Genomic DNA, 19,370 nt, shown 5'->3' with positions numbered 1-19,370 from the left:
AGGCTGGGACAGGCTTAAAAATTTGGGTCTGATTCAGATTTTTTAGTTCTCCAACACACCAACGGGAATTAATATCGATCAACAAAACTGCCCCGAGATAAAAACCTGAATCCGATAAACATCCTTCCGCAACATTTTAAATATCCTTTCAAATCTATCGAACGGACTCCCAACAAAACTAATTTCTTTCACTTCAACAATTACAAAATCTCTTACCTATTTTCATTTAATTTTTTCTATTTATAATGCTTTCAAGAATGTGCATATACTATAGAAATTACAATTTGTAAATTTAAGAATGATCCATTACAGTATGGTATCCGATCCCTTTGCAGCCAGCCATTCACAATGGAATAAAGTGAGATGAGGACATTGCATGTACTTCACCGAGGGCGGTAGTAAGTGCCCTGATGATGAGGGTGAGGACCTGGCAGAGTGTATGGGGGCGGAGGATGCGAAGCTGGCTGCTGTGGATGGGTGCCGGAGTAGGGTCCGGTCCATCCGGGATACGCAGCTGGCTGCCCGTACTCATGGTTGAGCGGCTGTTGAGGTCGCTGGTACTGACTGCTGGGGGCATAGTAAGGAGGCTGCTGCTGGGGTGCAGCATAATAAGCAGGGTATGGCTGAGGATGAGATGCTGGTTCTGGCCGCTGGGGAGTGTTCCTACGTGAGCTGGATTGCCCGGGTGCAGCACGGTGGGTGTAGCCTGTTTTTCCGTCAGCTGTAAAGTTGAGACCAGCAGTCTGCCTTTGCACATCTTCAACCATTTCCTGGCACTGGATATTTCTGGTCATCACGAAATCACTGCACAGCTGCTTTACATTTGTTATTGCGTCCTGTTTACAGACCACGTTGGAAGATCAGTTCAGACTATCTCTGTAACAAAGCAATACTTCTGTAATCGTCAGCAACATGCTTCCAGTTATTGTGATTGCAAAATTAATGTGGATGAGAGCCGTGCAAGCACACGATTCCATCAGACAAATAGTGCAAAACTCGCATACCTGAAGAGTAACATAAAACTTCAACCCCTCATTGACGTTTTCCTTGATTTCTTGATATTTTGCTATGGCAGCAGAGATTTGTTTGGAACACTTCTCTCGAGCCACTGGAAATAAAAATTTGCTAAATTATTAGCAGTAATGTGGAGGAGCTTATAGATATATGAGCTATCGTGTATATATATTAGAGCTAGACCCATGCAATGCAAGTGATTACATCAAGAGAAAAGGCGTATGGCAGATGATCACGATCTGGTATCAGAAACTTTTTTCTTTTTAAAGACCTTGCACAAGTATTGGAAATAAGTGCCGAAGGAAGAAAAATTAATACTTCTAACTAAAATCCCACACATCTTGGAAACTGCCCCCCATATATATATATAAATCGCTACCCTAGCTCAAAAATATAGAGATAGCAGTCACAAAAAAAAAAAAAAAAATCTTGTCTATGCCGTTGGATTGCTATTGGTTGTAATTTTTTTCTTTTTTTACATCATCCAGATTAGCCTTAGCAAATGTTGTATTTCTGATTTTGTTATTCATCCATGAGTCTTATTTTTATTTTTATATTTTCTCCTGCTGTTGGATTGGACCTTAGGTTGTTGCTCCTTTCCCCTTATACATCCAGTCAGATTCAAGTCTTGTTCTTGGAAGTATTTTTTTTTAATTTTCTATTATTTATCTTTTTCATTATTTCCTTTGTTTTGCAGTCCTTGGTATATTTTCTTTCATTTTATAGCTCCTTTCCACTCTTTTTGTGTTTTTTTTTTCTTTCACGTAAGACAGTTGAAAATCCACCAAAACACCCAACAATTAGTCACAGTTTTTGGACATAAAGTTCTCATTATATATTAGAAAGATATAGATATAGACCGAAAATCACATGGTATGAAGTAGTAAGGAAAGACTTGATGCTACATCTTTCAGAAAGTGTGGCCCTAAATAGAGGAAAATGGAGGAGAAGGAATCATGCAGACGATCCCAACTAGTTTGGGATTAAGGCTTAGTTGAGGTGAGATGAGTTGAGTTGAATCTACAGCAAAAGGCTTATGAGGAACAGTTATAGCCATTAAGCATGGACCACACACGAGGAAGGATTTTCTGTAGGAAATCAAATGGGGTAACATGGTTATAAAGATGACCTAATGTCATGTAGAATGGCTAGAAGACCCAAAAGTGTAAAACATTCAGTCTCAAACAACAAATAATAAAGTTGACTATTAAGTAGTGCCTTGGGAACAAATATTGATGTCAATGCACCAAAATATCACTTCTTAACTGTTATACTGGAAATATACTCATTATGAGTTCTACTAGTGTTGATACAAAAGCCAAGGGTTCGGAATGGACAATGGTGACTGAGTTTTGTTTCCATGCATAGCACAGATTAATGCCTGTGGCCAAGATCTATAATAACTTGCCATCTAATGACTGGGCATACAAAATGAATATCCATTTATATTACACTATCAAAAGAAAGATATGTTTGAGAAAGAGAAGCAAGGTTTAAGAAGACTGTTAGATTCACTTGTCTCATTCTGCAAGATGATGCCTACACCTCACATAGATGGCTCATGTGACGTGCATGTCTCACATCTAATTCTACTGCATACATGAGAGGAATTTCTTGTCCGCTTGGACCATTTTCACTGCCAACGGAATCAGAGCAGAGTGATGGTACCCTATATAATTTTACATAATTTTGTGTTCAGTGCATAGTAGGATGTGGAAACCTTAAAACTTACATTAATATTAAAATTTATAATTATATTCTTGTGCATATCTGGATTTTGCAATGTTATATCCTTACACAGTATCCTACCTTGCTTTTCAAACTATTACATGCAAGGTTTGCATTATTGGTCCGTATCGTACAATCCTGGTACCGAATCAGTACACAGTCTCATAACGTACTGACACTCAATACGGCTCGCCATCTCACCGTACCACATACCGACACTGTAAAAGAATGGTATTAGTATGGGTCCGGTATCGAAACAGCGAACCTTGATTACATGCTGTCTAATATTTCTTCTATTTAGAAGCAAATCCATGAAGCTTTTCCCTTATGTCTAACTCTATCTTGTAAAAAGTGTGGCCTTTTTAACATGGAGGAAAGAATCAACTGAATCTATGAAATTTGACATCAAGTTCACCATGCAGAGAAAAAATTAGAAAAGAAAAACACTGCAACTCTGAAATATTAATAGTAGTATAACAAGATGCTTTATTTCCAAGTCCCATGCCTAAAATGTGATTACTATACTACACACATTCAATAATAATATGACTTTATCTAAATGTCTTAAAAAAATCAAAGCTAGTTGCATATATAGTAATTTTGGGTAATCGTTTTATAAAGGCGGACCTAAAAATATTTATTTTACAAAAATTAATAAAGAATCCCAAAGCATCCATCACTTATCTCTCACTTGAAAGTTGAAACTAAACTCTTATGAGACTTGACATAGTTTAGATTGACTTACCAAAAAAAACCACAATAAAAATCTTTTTTAAAAGAAATCTTAACCTAATTCCATCACTAAGACTTAAAAAATGTACCAGCTTGAGAAAATGGATCTTTCCTAAGGTCATGATAATGAATGCCTTTTTCATTCCACCACCAGACATCCCATATTGGAGAATACCAATTTCCTATGCAACTAGAGTTTTGTATTTAGGCATTATTTTATCATAGTTCTTGTGCTAACTTAGTAGATTGCAAGATAAAAAGATATTGGGTCCATCTCATTATAAGTTGAAGATATTTTACCTGAATTTTTGTTCTAACTTAATTGATTGCATGAAATTACATATTAGGTCCATCTCATCCTAAGTTGAAGAACAACAAATATAATTCACATAACCATGTGTGATGATCATAAAACTCCTTCAACATCCAAATCCTCCGAGGAGAAATTCTATGGAATCTCCTCATCCTTCTCCATGGGATTCTCACAAAAAACCAATAAACATGAGCATCCAGCCTTATCCCAATTATTTGGGATCAGAGCAATAGATCCCCATTCACCAAGCTTCCCTGTCTAGGGCCATATCTGATGTGATTTTAAGTTTTTCCATTCTTTTCTCACAACTTCCATTCATGTTATCGTGGACCTTCCCCTCCTTTTCTTGCATCCTCCAATACAAGCTAAAGTACCTCTTGTTGCTAAAGCCCTCTCAAATTTTCATTGCAAATATCCATAATTACTTTAATTTGTGCAACTCTTACAATTATTCTAATATACTTATTTCTCAATCTATTCTTTTTATCTTTACCATAAATCCATCTTAACATTCTTATTTTGCTATACTCAATTTCTTTTCCCAAACCCTCTTTATTGCCCAACATTCTGAGCCATAAAAAAATTGTATATTTATTGTCGTTCAATTTCCCTTTAAATTGCCAATGTATTGCATCAATCGTATCATACTCTATGGCACCTCTCCACTTCATCCAACTATCTTTAATGCTATTTTCTATATCTTCATCTATCTCTCTATTTTTTATAATAAATCTTAAATAATTAAACAATCAATATATGGTATAACTTGTCCACCAATCTTAATTCAGACCTCTTCCTCATTTCTATTTTCACTAAATTTACATTCTACCTACTTTGTCTTTGTTTTAGTGATTTTTAAGCCTTCCCTAGCAAATTAACTAGAAATTCAAACCAAAATGGCCCATCCAGAATTTACAATTACATTAAATTGGGTGCATCAATATTCTAAAAAATGGAATAGCCTGCAGATGCCAACCTCTCTATGAATCATATGAAGCATCCGAAGATTGCCAGATCAAATGTCAGAGAAAAACTAGACAGTGAACTGGAAATAGTTACATCACAACACAAAACTGGAACATGTGAAAGGGTATCATTGTATTATCCATAATACCAATATAATCATGTTCTGCCAGTTTTTTGTTAAACTCGAAAGACATTACAAAGAAACTAGTTGTGTGCATAGAAATTCTCCTACTAAAGCAATAATTAACATGAGCAACAGTATTCAGTCAAAAAAAAATGCTTGAGATTGGTAATCCCAAAAATAGTTTAAAGTCCCTTTGTGTAGATAGTTCATTGGAATCTTAAACGATTAGTTGGAGATCAAGCTATCGCAGCTGCAGATTTCCTATTATAGAAATACCCCAACCAATTGAGTCCCAGACTTAACTCACAGTAAACTGACTTAAAATGATGTACCAAATAGTATCTAGACAGAGTAAGTAAAAGAGAAAAAGTTATCTGTTTGTCAATGAAATTTTTTTAGGACTAATAAGAGAAAATAAACCAGAAATATGGTCAGAAAACTGAGGAGGAAAAAACTGCATATATGGATATGCAGCTTTGTGATAATTATAAGACATTTACAGTTTAAATACCCAAATAACTAAAACCTTTCCACCAATCAAGGACAATCCGTCAAATATTCTAAAAAATGAAATAAGTAAAAATATATAAGAGCAAATATTAGGGGAAAAAAACTATGCATAATACAATCTGTAGCCAGCCATGCTGCAAATTTTTTGAAAAGAAATCCTTTATTATGTCAGTTGAAGAATGTAAATAATCCCATAACCAGAGCAACTAGGAAAAGAGGTAAAGGATCTCCTTGAGAAAAAGAAAAACAGGCAAAGGATGAAACACCTTTGTAGTCTTCTAGATTGAAAACAGCAGCAAATTCATCATTTTGGGCCTGCAAAAAAACAAAGATAGCTTAGTTTAGAAGGCACAGCAACAATCATCAACAATGTAAAGGATTCATGAAAGAAGAAGCGAAACCATCATTTTCTACCTATAGGCAGCAATTGGAATGATAAATTAGAACAACATTATGCCATTGTAGCATCGAGGATTCTTGCAACAGCAAAACGAGATAGTTTAATTAGTCAGGAAGATAAAAAGGAATGGGTTAAGTTAGGTTCTGGGCCTAAACTCAATCCCCGCAAACCTAGCTATCAGGCTTGGGCCTGCCCAGGAAACCTATAAGTTGGAACCACAGGCTAGACTTTCTACAAGCTACTGTTATGTAGTGACAGCTCCAATTAGAGCCAATTAATATATTTTCACTTTTATAAAGCATGACTTGAACATCTGGATATTTTTAATTCAAATGTCTGTTGGGAGATTTGCTTGCGTTGAAGCCATGTTTGGTTGCTGAGAATGTTAGAGGAAAAAAATTGGGGGGATCTTCCTTTCTAATGTTCATCATTAAAAAATGAACCCACGAGAGAAAATTAGAAAAAGAAAAGGGCCCACAATTTATCTATCTATGTTAGGGAAGGCTCCTGATGGAAAAAAAAAAATCTCAGGTGGCTGAGTGAGGTTTCTGAGGTTTGTTTGTTGGGATAGATCATAGTCATAGCATTGCTTCTACTTGAAATTCACATCAGTTCTTGGTGGTGATCACCATCATTGCCTGTTTTGACAAGGATCATTGCTGCATTTAGATTTAATGAGTAATTGTCATGATGCCTGAAATTGTCCTGATGCAGAATAAGCTTTGAAAAAGAGACTCAGGTAGCATCTAGTCTTAGCTATTGATAGATAGATATGTGCATGTGCTGGCAAGTCCAATGCATGTGCGCTCCTCTTGTTTCTCTCCCTAGAGCAAAAGCTGAACTAATTGGGGTGATTTTTTATTGGAGTTAAGAGCCTCACAGCTAGAGGCTTAGGAACCACAGACAAAAGGCTCAGACTAAATTTTGTTACAGAATCTCTCTGTACCTGTGCGTGTGCATAATCTAGTCTGTATGCAAAAGTGCACCAATGATGATCAGGGTGATTGTTGCCAACGCATCAGGAGCATTTATTGCCTGAGCAGTCACCTAGGTGCCTAGATCATCAAATTAATAATTGCATATAAGGGAAGATTCATCATCTCCCATTCACTTACGATATTGATGGATTGAGAGAAAAGAATGAGCTGATTTTACAAGACCCGTGGAAAACAACAAAAATTGTTAGTCCATCCCTCTTTAATCTTCCTAACTTATCAATTATCTTCCGTGCTAATGCCTAAACAAGAAATAATGTCACCTCCAAACATCATTGTAACATACTTTCCCGGTTCCACTCTTTCCTTAAGAAAATTAATTGATGATTGTAGAAGAGATATAAATTGCACTATTAAGATTTCACATTAACCACGTTAATCATATTGGGATTGCTCCCACAAGTTAAATAATAAGGCAACTACTGAGTGCAGAGTCAGAAGATTCTTTATCTAAGAAGAGGTACAGTTACTGGAAGAACTCTAAAGAATTGAGTAACATACCATTATCATGAGACAATAGTTTTCTGATTCTAAAGCAGGAAGAAGAAAATAGCTTACCTCAATTTGAAGCAATAACTGATCCTGGGACTCAATGTTTTGGGCAATTTCTTCACAGATTTGGTCATACTTTGCCAGCTCCTTCTTGAAAAGATCCTCATGTGACCCAGTGCTTGCCATCAATTTTGGTAGTATATCATCCTGCAACAAAAGCAGCATGGTTGAAATGAACAGAGTTCATTTTATATGGTGAACTTGTCAAATCTGACAGATATTGCAGTTTTAGTTTTTGGATATGTCAGAGAGGCAAGTCCCTAGACATTTTGAACATAACAAATAATATTAGCATACTCAAATCATGCTGTTACTAAATTGTTATTTTCCATTTTAATGGCTATTAACTGATGTTATAATGGTATCTCTTTTGCTTTTGAAACAGATCCTTTTAAAGGGTTGAATTGGCAAATAATGACCATTATTTCTATCAGAATGATAAATAATGGCTCAGGAGGCTCTAGAGGGTTACCGTAAGATTATATCCATTAACTGCAAAAATCTAGCATTTGACCAGATTTCTTTTGAATAACAAGAATGGCCAGACCAATATTTGTTAGCAACTTCATATAAAAGTCATAGATTATAAACAAGGATTTTAAACTCTCATTTAAACAATGTTGGTGGGTGACTCACGTGAAGATGAAATAAGTAGCAGTTTTCAATTGAGAGTTGAAATCAAGATATCCAAATATTTTAAGTTGATAATATAATGGCTGAGATATCAAAATATCAGCTGATATAGTGATAATGAGATTAACTTGGTTTTATCATTGGTTTTAGTATTTAACTATTTCAAAGCAAACCACAGAATCATAGTGAATAAAATGTTCCATAGACATAAAAAAAATGAAGAACTGATACTGATGCAGGAGAGATGGACCAATCATTTCATAGTAGCCCATTCTGGAGAGCCCATTTGAGTAGTCCATATTTTAGTGTAACATGAAGTCACTCTAGTCATATAGTAATGATTAGCCATTAAACCTTGGTAACTGTTAAGCTTTAATTATGCATCATATATGTGGAATGTGTCTTTTATGGTTTCTACGCATCCATGCATGTGCCTCTTAGAGGCAATTATTGTATTTGGCCCTTACAAAGTCGTCATGTATTGGTTAGGGGATACAAAGAATCATATGGTGTCTATATAAACTGATGAAGTAGAGGATGAATGAAGAACAAAGAATTGGCGCATTTGAGTTTATGTCTCTTTGAATATAGTGGTGGATACCACTTGATATCACCCTTCTCCTACAGTTTTCTCCTCTATCACAATCTCTTTCTTCCTCTCGTGATACTAATGGCACAGTAGTTGATATGTCAAGATATTATCACTTCATATCAATCAAGATAATATAAGCAGAAACTTTACATCCGCGCCGTTGACAACACCAATAAATACCAATATCTTGTTGGAAATGAAAATCATGGTTTTATCATTGCATAGCAGATATAAAAACAAAACAGCCTAATAATATCATTATATGACAAAACCACTGTTTATATATTATGATATTATTTTTCAAATTAATACCTCCCTCTTGCTTTTTGTGTGCATATCATTTATTTTTGTAACAATGAAAAAGATGTCAGCTATGATGGCCATTATAATGTTTGTCATGTGCAGCACAGGTATGAAGGCTGCTTGCATGTATCTCAATTTGTTAGCAACAACATCCATGAAATGGACATCTATGTTTATCTCCATATTATGACAGTTGTTAACAGCCAATTCCATGGGAAATAAATAGGCAATAATAGCAAATAATGGCATCATACATACTCTATGTCACATATGTCATTTTATATTTAAGTAGTACTATTACAGTTTGATTTATAGATACTTCAATTTAACAATATCATTATATTTTCAATATACAGTGTGAAATGATTTATGACCACTACATAGCACTGTTTTAACAGTTAGAATGCATATATGACGGCAAGTGTATAAATTGGCTGTTCTATGTGTCAATCAGATGCCTTCACTGTTTACTTGCAATAAAAGCAAGAATTTAGTATTGCATGCCAGTAATATGCCAGCCTAGCACTAGCATCGTAAGCAGCATGTGACACCATTCTATTCCAGTACTTGGCACAGAAGCATGCCAAGTAGGGGCATGCAGCCAGTACCATGCTTAGTGCCGCATGTAGGCAAGCAAATGGCATGGTACATATTGTGCCATGATGATTACCATTTAAACTCATGCATAAAAGTATTGCTTTTTTTTGTCTGCTCTTTTTACTTCTTATGTTCAATAATATATTCACCAAGCATGTAAGATGCACATTCAAGAATACTAATCTACCAAATTAGGCATTCTAAATTAACCAATATGAAAGAAACGAGGACAATTTTATGATCTCTAATGAATCTCACCTTTCTTCTCATGTCCTTTAACATGTCTTCAAGGCCTGCCCTCTGTGCACCCAAAGTCTCTAATTGCCTCTGAGTAGACAAGCAAGGTTGTTAGGGTAGTACTTAAGGTCATGCATGGCTATAGATAAAACTAAAGAAACATAAAGAAAATTTCCATGAGGCAAAAAAGTAATCATTTCCCTTTTTTTGGCCTGATATCTGATATCTCGACAGAAAATAGAACAATAAAAAGAGGTTAGACAGCAAAATTTATCTTCTCAAAAGAAGTACAAGCCTTCTTATTCAAGTTAACAATTAATTTTAAACAGATTCTAATTTGTTTTTTTTTTTAAAAAAGTGACATATGATTTTGATATGCCAGGTTCAGCTGCGAATATTTGATGTCACCATGAAATAGAAAAGAAGAAGTTCTGATGAAATTTTGTTGAACCACAAATGTTCAAAGTAATCCAAATATAATAGTATCGGGATAAACGAACCATGGAATACTTGAGGAACACTAATCTTTATTACCCAAAACTCAAAGTTACATGGAAGGCCTATCATTTCTTCCAGCATTCTGCCGCAAGCCCCAATCACATGAAACAGCTAGACATTGCACTAATCAACTGCATCTATTTCATTTCAAACACCTTCTTCTGTACTATAGATCCTATGCTGCCCAGATCCTATAGCTCTTGTTCTTTCTAGAGACCGGTTGAGAATGTAGAAATCAAAAAGAAATTTGCAAAGTATCATTTTTTATAATCCTTAAGCTAATAGGGACATTTAAATGAGAAACATGCATATTAGGAGACCTTAACAAGTAATATCTTTTAATTCATAAAATATTTAAAAATATGTGTTAGTTAAAATTAGTTTTTCTACTATTCCTATATCTCTTGTTTTCCCACTAGCCACGTCAGACACTTCTCCAGATCTGATTCTCGTGTCTGCTTCCATGCAGCACTGATTAGATCCATTTGCAAACTAGTGTCATAACAAAAATAGTAATAGCCTTTGGCTATAGTGTCACATTTTTTTTATCCCTATCATATACATCATTCTCATTTCTTTGGAGATTCTAATACAGCATCATCCTTGCTTTGGACATAGAGGGGTGAAACTGGGTGGGTTGAGCTTAGAAACTAGAAAAGAGAATGATGAGTGGAACCAAAAAAACAAACAAAGCAAAAGACTATAAATACCTTTCTATTGTAATTTATTGTTTGAAATAAAATCATAAGCAGAAGGCTTTGAATCAACAAATGTGATGCAATACCCACTGACGGATGTCTGGTGTCTAGATCTCCAGTCCAAGAGTCTCAGGCAAATATAACAACAGATCTTGCCTAAAACCCACATCGTCTAACTTTCACTTTCAGTAAACCAAAGTTTAACTAGCCACAGCCCCCTAGCAATTCACAACTAGAATCCACCACTAAACTATTAACAAATTATATACTCAAGGCCATCAACTTCTAGCAATAAAAGAAATCTTCCCTGCGGTAATTCAAAAACAAATAACAAGCCCATTCCCACAATGTAAAAATTCTTGCAAACTATTCAACTATCTCCGAAAGACTATAGGATTAGCCATAGATTCTGAGTACCTTTCTATTTATTAATAGAATCACGGTATGAAAACAAGGATAATTGTTAGCCAGCAATCAACATATCAATAAGTCAAAAAAGGCACATACATGCATTAAAAAAAATGATGAGATATAGGAAAGATTAGCCGATATCTCCCTGCTTAATGGATGGCAACTGTAAATATGGTGTAAGTATTAGAGCCGTACTTTCACAAAATGTCAAACTATAATATTTCCTTGAACAGATGACGACATGCCCAATACTTAAAGTTCAAGATAGTGTCAGACCAGGAAGGTCTTAGCTACATGCATTAGGGCGGAAAGGATATAAGGAAGAGATAAAGAGAGAAAAAGAGCTCACAATTTATTAATGACAAATCAATTCCTGCAATATTTCTTCAAATGGAAGCAAAGTGAACATTTAAGAGCAAATTACCAAGCTTTGTTTGAGGGCTCCCACAATTGCATCTTCATTGCCATCCAAAGACATAATTGGCCTTGCAAGACTTGGAAGGGCTGATTCTATCTGCAATATATAATAAAATAAAAATGCAGATATGCAAAGAATTATACTACAACTCATTAATACAGAACAAAGGCAAACTAGAACTGCCATATACAAAACAAAACGCAGAAAGAAGCATAAAAAATAACTTTATCCCTAGTGCAAGTAATCATGTAAAGCTTCTACAATAAAACAAAGTGTTTCAAAAAAGAGTCGTAAACAATACACCCAGCACTTCAGGTTAGATGCCAGTGAAGCAATTGATGGAGTTGAAGATTTAATAAAAGATCAAGGATTTCATTCGAAAGTAGTCAAAATTCGAAGGACAAAAAGGTAAGTTAGCAGAAAGAATTCCTTAAAAGCAGAGGTTGGGGAAAAAATTGAGTTAAAATATGAAAGTAGAAACATGATTCAAATTGGAACTAGCAAAGTAATACAAGTTAATCGAAAAAAAAGCAGGATGTTAATCAAGATTAAATTAATTGTACAAATGCTTAAACTAATGGGCAAAACAAATTATAAGCATAAGGCATGATTAGGATCAAGATTTCAAGTTTTGATTGAAATAGATTGCTTTCACCTAAGAGGCTAAAGACTGAGTAAAAAGTAGCACCCAAATTCAGGTTTTAGTAGTTTCATTCAATTTTGGTGGAAACTAATTAGTTTCGGTCTTGTTACGATCAGTTTCAGGCTTTTAGCGAATTTCAGCCTGAAACTAACCAAAACTAATCATAGATGCTATATAGTTACATTATTTTTTTAATTCTATCTATGGATCATCTCTTCAATTTTTTAGAAATATTTAGTTATTACGGTCAAGTTTGGGTCCATTTTCAGTTAAAAGAAGGGGTTTGAATTACAATGCAGTATTTGATCTATGTAGCATGTAATTTACCCGTTTAAGTAATTATTCAAAATTTACAGCCTTATCAATTACCTATCAAATATTATTAAGTATCTATATTATATTTGAGTCTTGAAATATTTCTTATAGGATTCTGTCTATCAATTCTCAACTATATCCTCCACTCGTGCGGTCCTAGGGCAGATCTCCTAATTTGCACCTATCTTTCCCTCTCACACACCTCCAACTCCAATCCACCCAAAGTTTTGGGCTGGTTCCCTCCCATATCCGCCCATCTCTCTCTCTCTCTCATACACACGCACACACGCATGCATGCACACAAACTCTTCCAATTCACCCAAAATTTTGGATTATCCAACCATATCCCTTTCCACCCTTTCCAACACCTCTCTCTCTCTCTCACACACACACACACACACATACACACACAAGCACACTCTTCTAATCCACCCAAAATTCTTGGTTGTTCACCCATATCTCTTTTCACTTCTTTCAACACCTCTCTCCTTCTCTCTTCTTTCAATAATGCACTACAATCTACTTAAATTTTTGGACAATTCCCACTCAACACCCCTTATCTAGTAGGTAAAAGCATCATCGAAGATATTTTCCAATTTGAATCGGGAAATATATATATTTTGATCAATACTATCTTATGAGATAACTAAAAAGAGGATTCTCTCATTTTTGGGAAATCTGGAATCGATCAAGACTTTGATGGCTTTAATCGAAAACCCAAATTGGTAAGAAATAATATAAGACCCAAAAAACACCAAGCATGGAAAACCACCTCCAAGTCTGATCCCATTAACATGGGGTCAACAATGAAGTGAAACTCTAAAAGAAGGCTCCACATAGAAGAAAATTGAAGTGATTTTAAACTAATATTGGACCGTATCAAGTAATGGTGGTAAAATATGGAGAGAAGAAAGGAATGAATGGGCTAACAAATCTTTTAGAGTGTCGGCTTAAATTTCTTAAAGACTCACCATAATCTAATTATATACAACCTTGCTTTATTTTCTTTTTTGGGTGGAGGGCTTTGAAGACATGCATTGTCTGCCAGATTCTAATATCTGACCTTGGTAAAGGGTAGAAAGCCTTTCTAATTGCTACTTTTGGCTTTGAATTTTTGTTAACTTTAGTTGGCTTTGCTTATTGATAATAACCAGCTTATTCTTGAGGTCTTAATATGCCATTGACTGTTAGTAATGCACTAAAACTAAATCATTTTACAATGCCAAAATAGTCAATTTGTTCATTAAATATCATTAGATAGAAATGCAAAGTAATGAGTATCTATCTGTCTGTAGATATGAATTTTTGTAGTATATGACCTCTCCAGCCGTGTCTTAATTTCTTCAGAATCCTTATAATTTTAAAAGATATGAACTAAGCTTATCCTCTTTTACCGTACAATAATCTGTATTCAGTCTATGTGGAGCTTTGTAAGTGAAATATGTACTGAATATCAACAAAATCAATTGGTGTAAGTTGATATCATTTTGAAAATAATAAGAAGAAGAAGCACAGCAAAAGATCTCATATAATTTTGCTCAATCTGAAATGTAACAGGAAGTGACAGAGGTCTAAGGAAATGCCAGATAAAATTACATAGTATACGCTCAATATTATTCTACATATGTTGTGGGAACAGAAAGACTATCAATGTATTTTCATGTAAAACCTCCACAAACCTCCACAAACCTCCACAAAGCTAGCAGCATTTAGATAGGAATGAAAAATACATACATATAGTGTAACATACATACCGGCCTGCGATCAAGGATTGCCATAAGTGCAGCATTGTCTTTTACAGCTCGCTCAATTCGCGCATCACTCTCAGCAGCTTGCTTAAGATTTGCAGCAAACCCATTCAATCTATCCTGCAGGTTCTTTGTCAGGGTGCTGGACTGTGGTCTTGTCCACCGCGTTCCAAATTGAGTCCTAAAGTGAGTATCCTCATTTGCTTCCTTCTGGAGTAGCTCTTCAGTCTGGACCACAAGCTCCTGATTGACCCTCTTCAAATCCCTGAGCTGCTGCAACTCAGATTCGAGGCCAGAAGGGCCACCACTGATCTGCACAGCCTCAATATCCTCCTTAAGATCCACGGGCAAACTGAAATTACCTTCCAGAGCTAGAATAGAATCAGGCAGATCCATCTCCTTAAGTTTAACCCTTGTCATCTCACTCCCTTGCTGCAGCTTTTCTGCTTGGGTTCGGATAATATCATCAACCATCTCTGTGTACCTGGAGAGGGCCTTGGTGCTGATGTCTGGGACAAGGCCTGGGAACAACCTCTCCTTGCTAGCATCTAAAACTTCACCCAGTGGCATAGGCTTGACGAGAGAGGCTCCCGGTAGAGCAGACAAGGAGCTGGCTGCTGGGACCCGCATGAGATACACCCGATCATTCTCTTTCATGGCTCTCTCCAGGTTGCGGTTCACGTTGCTCTCCAATCTGGAGACAGCATCAAGGAGAGGTTGAGCAACTCCCTTGGCGGACTTCTTTGCATCCGTGAGAGTACCTAATCCAATTTTTAGCCGAGCAATTTCCTCGGCAATCTCTTCCTTATCATGAAGCTCTAAGGAATATCTAAAGCAAGCCTCTGCATAGAACTGGGCTGCCTTTAATTGCACATGGGAGACCCATGTCCGGTCAAAGTATTGGTTGAGTGGAGAAGCATTAAGGGCCGCATAAGCTTCCTCATAGTAGAGACCAACCTACAACGGTCACCACACACCACAAGGTTTTATGACATAATCTCAGAGCTTGTTAAACTTCAGCAAGGGTCATAAGTGTTCTGATTGACCTAGGTTCAACTAAGTAAAAAAGTTTCTGAAATCAAGAAAGAAATAAAGCGAGATTTTAAGCAAAAACATGAGAGATCTGACGAAGGGGAAAGAATTTAAAAGCTGCCACTGGAAGTTGATGAAGAATTTCAAAAATCCACCAATAAGGTGCAGCACATATTTCTCCATATGGCTGCAACAACTAGCAGAAAAATCTTTAGGAGAAAGCAAAAAAGACAAAAACTTTAAATCCTGGTCCATCGTTCCGATTTCATGACGATAAAGACTTCGATAACTTATATTCACCAAACCTTGAGTGAAACATCAAAGATATAGATGCCATATTTCAAATTGACTATGAAGGGGATAACTGGTTGCATTTAGGGATTCAAACCGGCACGATATCGATTAAACCAAATCACTAGCAAAAGAATCGTCATTCTTTTCCTATTAATTGAACAAGAAATCAAGAAAACGAAAGAAAGCAGGAATAATCATTGCAAAAGCAAAAGGGCAAAGAACTGGTGTGGGTCTACCTGCCTAGCGATCTTGGAGCAGAGCCCGGGGGAATTGGCGTCAGCAATAACCTTCTCAAAGAAGCACTCCTGCGCCTGCGCAAGCATGAGCCGCTCGAGCATGAAGGCGCACTCGGGGGACACATCCAGCGTCGCCCCAGCAGCAACCGCCTTGGCAGCCACGTGATCACGAAGGAACGCGAAAGCGCCCGCGGCGGCCTGAAATGAATTGCAAGCCTGCTTCAACCCGGCGGCGGAGGATCGATCGGCGGATAGTGCGATCTGGCTGTAGACGGCGGCGAGATTGAAGAGGACGGCGGCCTTCTCGATATGGATGGAGGGGAGGGAGACCTTTTTGTTGGCTTTGAAGGCGTCGTGCCATGTGAAGGCGAGGGAGTGGACGTGGGCGCGGTCGGGGGAGATGGGGAAGCGGGGCTCGATGAGGGCGAGGGCGCGGAAGTAGTGCTGGAGGAGGTCGCGGCGCAGCTCCGGCGACGAGGCGGTGGAGGACGGGCTCTCGAGGTCGGAGCGCATCTGGCGGACGGTCTGGAAGTCGTCCTCGTTGGCCTGGGCCTCGCGCTCGGAGAAGGTGGCGGCGATGTATTGCCGCAGGGGACCGTAGAGGTCCACCGCCGCCGTCTTCTTCTCCTGCACCGACAGCATCACGTTCACCACCGACGGAGATGACATAGCCGGTGAATGGATCGGATCACCGGCTTGGTTTCCTTTTTTTTGCTCTTTTTGGTCAAATTGAGAGAAGGGAAGATACAAAGAAACGAGAAGGAATCAAGTAGTTGTTGGGGGGGGGGGGGGGGGGGGGAGCTTGCTTCACGATGAAGGAGAAGAGAGAGGAACGAGGCTACGCGGTGTCAGGATTCGTGTTAAGGTCAGATCTTGGCCGTCCATCTGTGACGCTTATCTGAGACTGGGTATGTTTCCTGAAACAATATTGCTATTAGGTCTCGCATCAGCATGGATAGATGGAAAGATAGAGCGGCGGAAACAAAAAAAAAAAATCAAAAATGGAAGAAATGTAGGGAGGGGAAACTAATGTAACCGTTTGAAGATCTAGGAAGGGAAATGATCAAATCTTATGAGAGATATACGTGGCAACCTTATGACAACTAAATATTGTTATTAAATCTTGGAGAATTTTTAGTGACAAGATTTTGATTTTCAATGACGAGAGAAGTCAGAAGTGGTCCAATGATTATGCACGAATAATTTGTTTGGTATTTCATGAGAATTTTATATACTCTCAAAACTACTTCTAATATATTCCATAAAATATATTTATTAATCATATAACATATATTTTAATAAATTATCAATATATTTTATAAAAATATTTTTTAATCCTAAAATTATTAATCAAATAAAAATATATTAATTTTTATTATAGAATTAATATTTTCATTTATACTTATGGTATATTATTATTTTAATACTAATATTTACTTTGATTAGGAAAATAATGCAAATAGAAGTTATATACTAAATAATTTTATAATATAAATATAAAGTATAATAATATACTTCTATTATAATTGAATAATAATATGAATAATAATATTATATATATAATATTGATAAAATATATTAGGTATAATGATATACCAATTTTTTTAGCTGGATTGAGAGGTATTTTTGTTTCTAAATTTTAGCTCGAGAGCATTGCTCTGAGATGATCTTTTATATCCAACCTCAAGGACAAGTTTTTTATTATTGGGCTAGACATTGATTTCAAAAGTGGAGGTGATTCAGGATTATTGTCGGATAGGATCACCATGGTGCAACCAAATATAGTAATCTCATCACCTCCTCCTATATCATTCTTGATCTTGGGATGATCATTCTGTACCAAACACCCTCTAATAGTGGTCCATGATTAATTGGAAATACTCTATATTTGGGCAAGGCATATGATTACGATGATAATACTAGTTTTCCTCTAGAAGACAAGTTTTGCTTTGTGATAGTTGCTACGGACCAAGTCCAAAGTTAATCATCTTCCTCGACAACCAGGCTGGCCATCTTCCTTGGAATGTTAACCGAACTCATCTTGTGGAATGAATTGCCAAAGTAAATAGGCTTGTATTCCCTAATAATAGATACTTTCAAAACCATTAATAGTCATTAGCTATCCACTCATGCTTGGAATAGTCTACCTAGAAATATAATAAGGGTTGCAGTAGCTAACCAACAAGAAGGTCTCAATTAGCCATTACTAATCTGCTAGCAAATACTATCAAGGATCATGTGTGAGATTTAGTCCTACATAGAATAATTACTAGGAGGTAGATGGATTGATATAGATAATTAGGCCCAAAACTTAATAGCTTAAGCTTCCAAATTGAATTGCATTTCAACTTATATATTAAGGGCATTTTCATAATTGGACTCAAATTTCCAATTTTTCCCCAAGAAGTGGCGTCAGATATAATGCCTGACAATATTGGACAACTCTTGAGCTATAAAGGTACCAGAATTACATGTCGACTAATAAAAAGAGCCATGGTGGCCCTGGGTGTGCTATGGTGTGATACGTGGACTCAATGAAGCAAGGTGCTAGGTTTAAGCATGGGCATGGTTCTTCAAAGAGCAGACTATTGTATGTATATGGTGAAAGAGTGGTTCTTAGAGAGTTTGTGACTCTTGATTTGGAATGGTAACACGCTATGGGAAGTATAATATGACTCTTGAAGGATGGGCTCTTTATCTGCTTTGTTGTTTTTTGATTTTGTTGGCCGTATCTATACCCGCAGGGTGTGAACTTAAAGTAAAATTGTAACACATGGTATACTCAGAAGTAATTGGTTATAGAACTTGATTGTGGAGAGTTGTAGATAGGACTCCAAGAAAAGTTGAAATTAGCTCGCATGTGAAAGGAGAGAATGTTGAGGATCATGTATGAGATCTAATATCACATGAAATAATTAACGAGAGAGAAGTGAATTAATATAGATGATTGCACACCAACAAAATAGCTTAAGATTTTAAATTGAATTGGATTTTGAGTTGTATATCAAGTTCTTCTTCTAGCCTCCCCAGCAAATTTTATCCCTTCTGCATCAAGTTTGCAATTAGAGATGGCAAACCAATCGAACTAGGTTGCATACAGATCGTGTCGGATGTGGCTCAGGTCAAAAATTTATTAACCTAAACCTAACCTATTTACTAAATAGGTCAAAAATTTAAATCCGATCCTGAGCTTATTAAATAGGTAATCCGACTCGACTTGCATAACTTGTTTAATAAATAGATTAAATCAAGTTAAACGAGTTAAATAGGTTAAGTGAGTTTTAAACAAATTAAATAGGTTTAAACGTGTTAAACAAGTCAAGCAGGTCAAGTTAAAAGGAACAAAAGCATATATTAAATGGATTTGAACAGGTTAAGTAG

At 36.4% G+C, this 19,370-nt stretch overlaps 1 protein-coding gene across 2 annotated transcripts; it reads right to left on the bottom strand.

Annotated features, from left to right (window-relative positions):
* Positions 1-219: 219 nt before the first annotated feature.
* LOC103696398 (vacuolar-sorting protein BRO1-like) lies at positions 220-16,930 on the bottom strand. Of its 2 annotated transcripts, none has more exons than XM_008778042.4 (8): positions 15,990-16,930; positions 14,434-15,384; positions 11,728-11,817; positions 9,718-9,786; positions 7,341-7,481; positions 5,654-5,702; positions 1,005-1,108; positions 220-836 (listed from the first exon to the last, which is right to left on the bottom strand). In XM_008778042.4, the coding sequence occupies exons 1-8, from the start codon at positions 16,656-16,658 to the stop codon at positions 384-386; spliced, it is 2,526 nt and encodes an 841-aa protein (XP_008776264.3). In that variant the 5' UTR covers positions 16,659-16,930; the 3' UTR covers positions 220-383. The 2 variants fall into 2 exon arrangements, 1 of the variants encoding a protein (XP_008776264.3); XR_015988389.1 differs by lacking the exon at positions 220-836 and adding an exon at positions 2,824-2,960 and having other exon boundaries at positions 1,052-1,108; positions 15,990-16,857.
* Between the last annotated feature and the right edge of the window lie 2,440 nt (positions 16,931-19,370).

The sequence above is a fragment of the Phoenix dactylifera genome, chromosome 6 (assembly GCF_051530095.1).
Source record: "Phoenix dactylifera cultivar Ajwa chromosome 6, Ajwa_hap1_PhDact_Kaust_v1.1, whole genome shotgun sequence".
NCBI classification, from domain to species: Eukaryota; Viridiplantae; Streptophyta; class Magnoliopsida; order Arecales; family Arecaceae; genus Phoenix; species Phoenix dactylifera.
This window is presented reverse-complemented; position numbering and strand designations above follow the sequence as displayed.

Bases quoted from the DNA above. Each gene is read 5' to 3' on its own strand.
- LOC103696398 (XM_008778042.4), bottom strand. From the start codon at position 16,658: ATGTCATCTCCGTCGGTGGTGAACGTGATGCTGTCGGTGCAGGAGAAG. The intron at 9,787-11,727 runs GTAATTTGCTCT...TTGTCTACTCAG, and splicing joins GAGCCCTCAAACAAAGCTTG to AGGCAATTAGAGACTTTGGG. The intron at 7,482-9,717 runs GTGAGATTCATT...CTTTTGTTGCAG, and splicing joins TAAAGGACATGAGAAGAAAG to GATGATATACTACCAAAATT.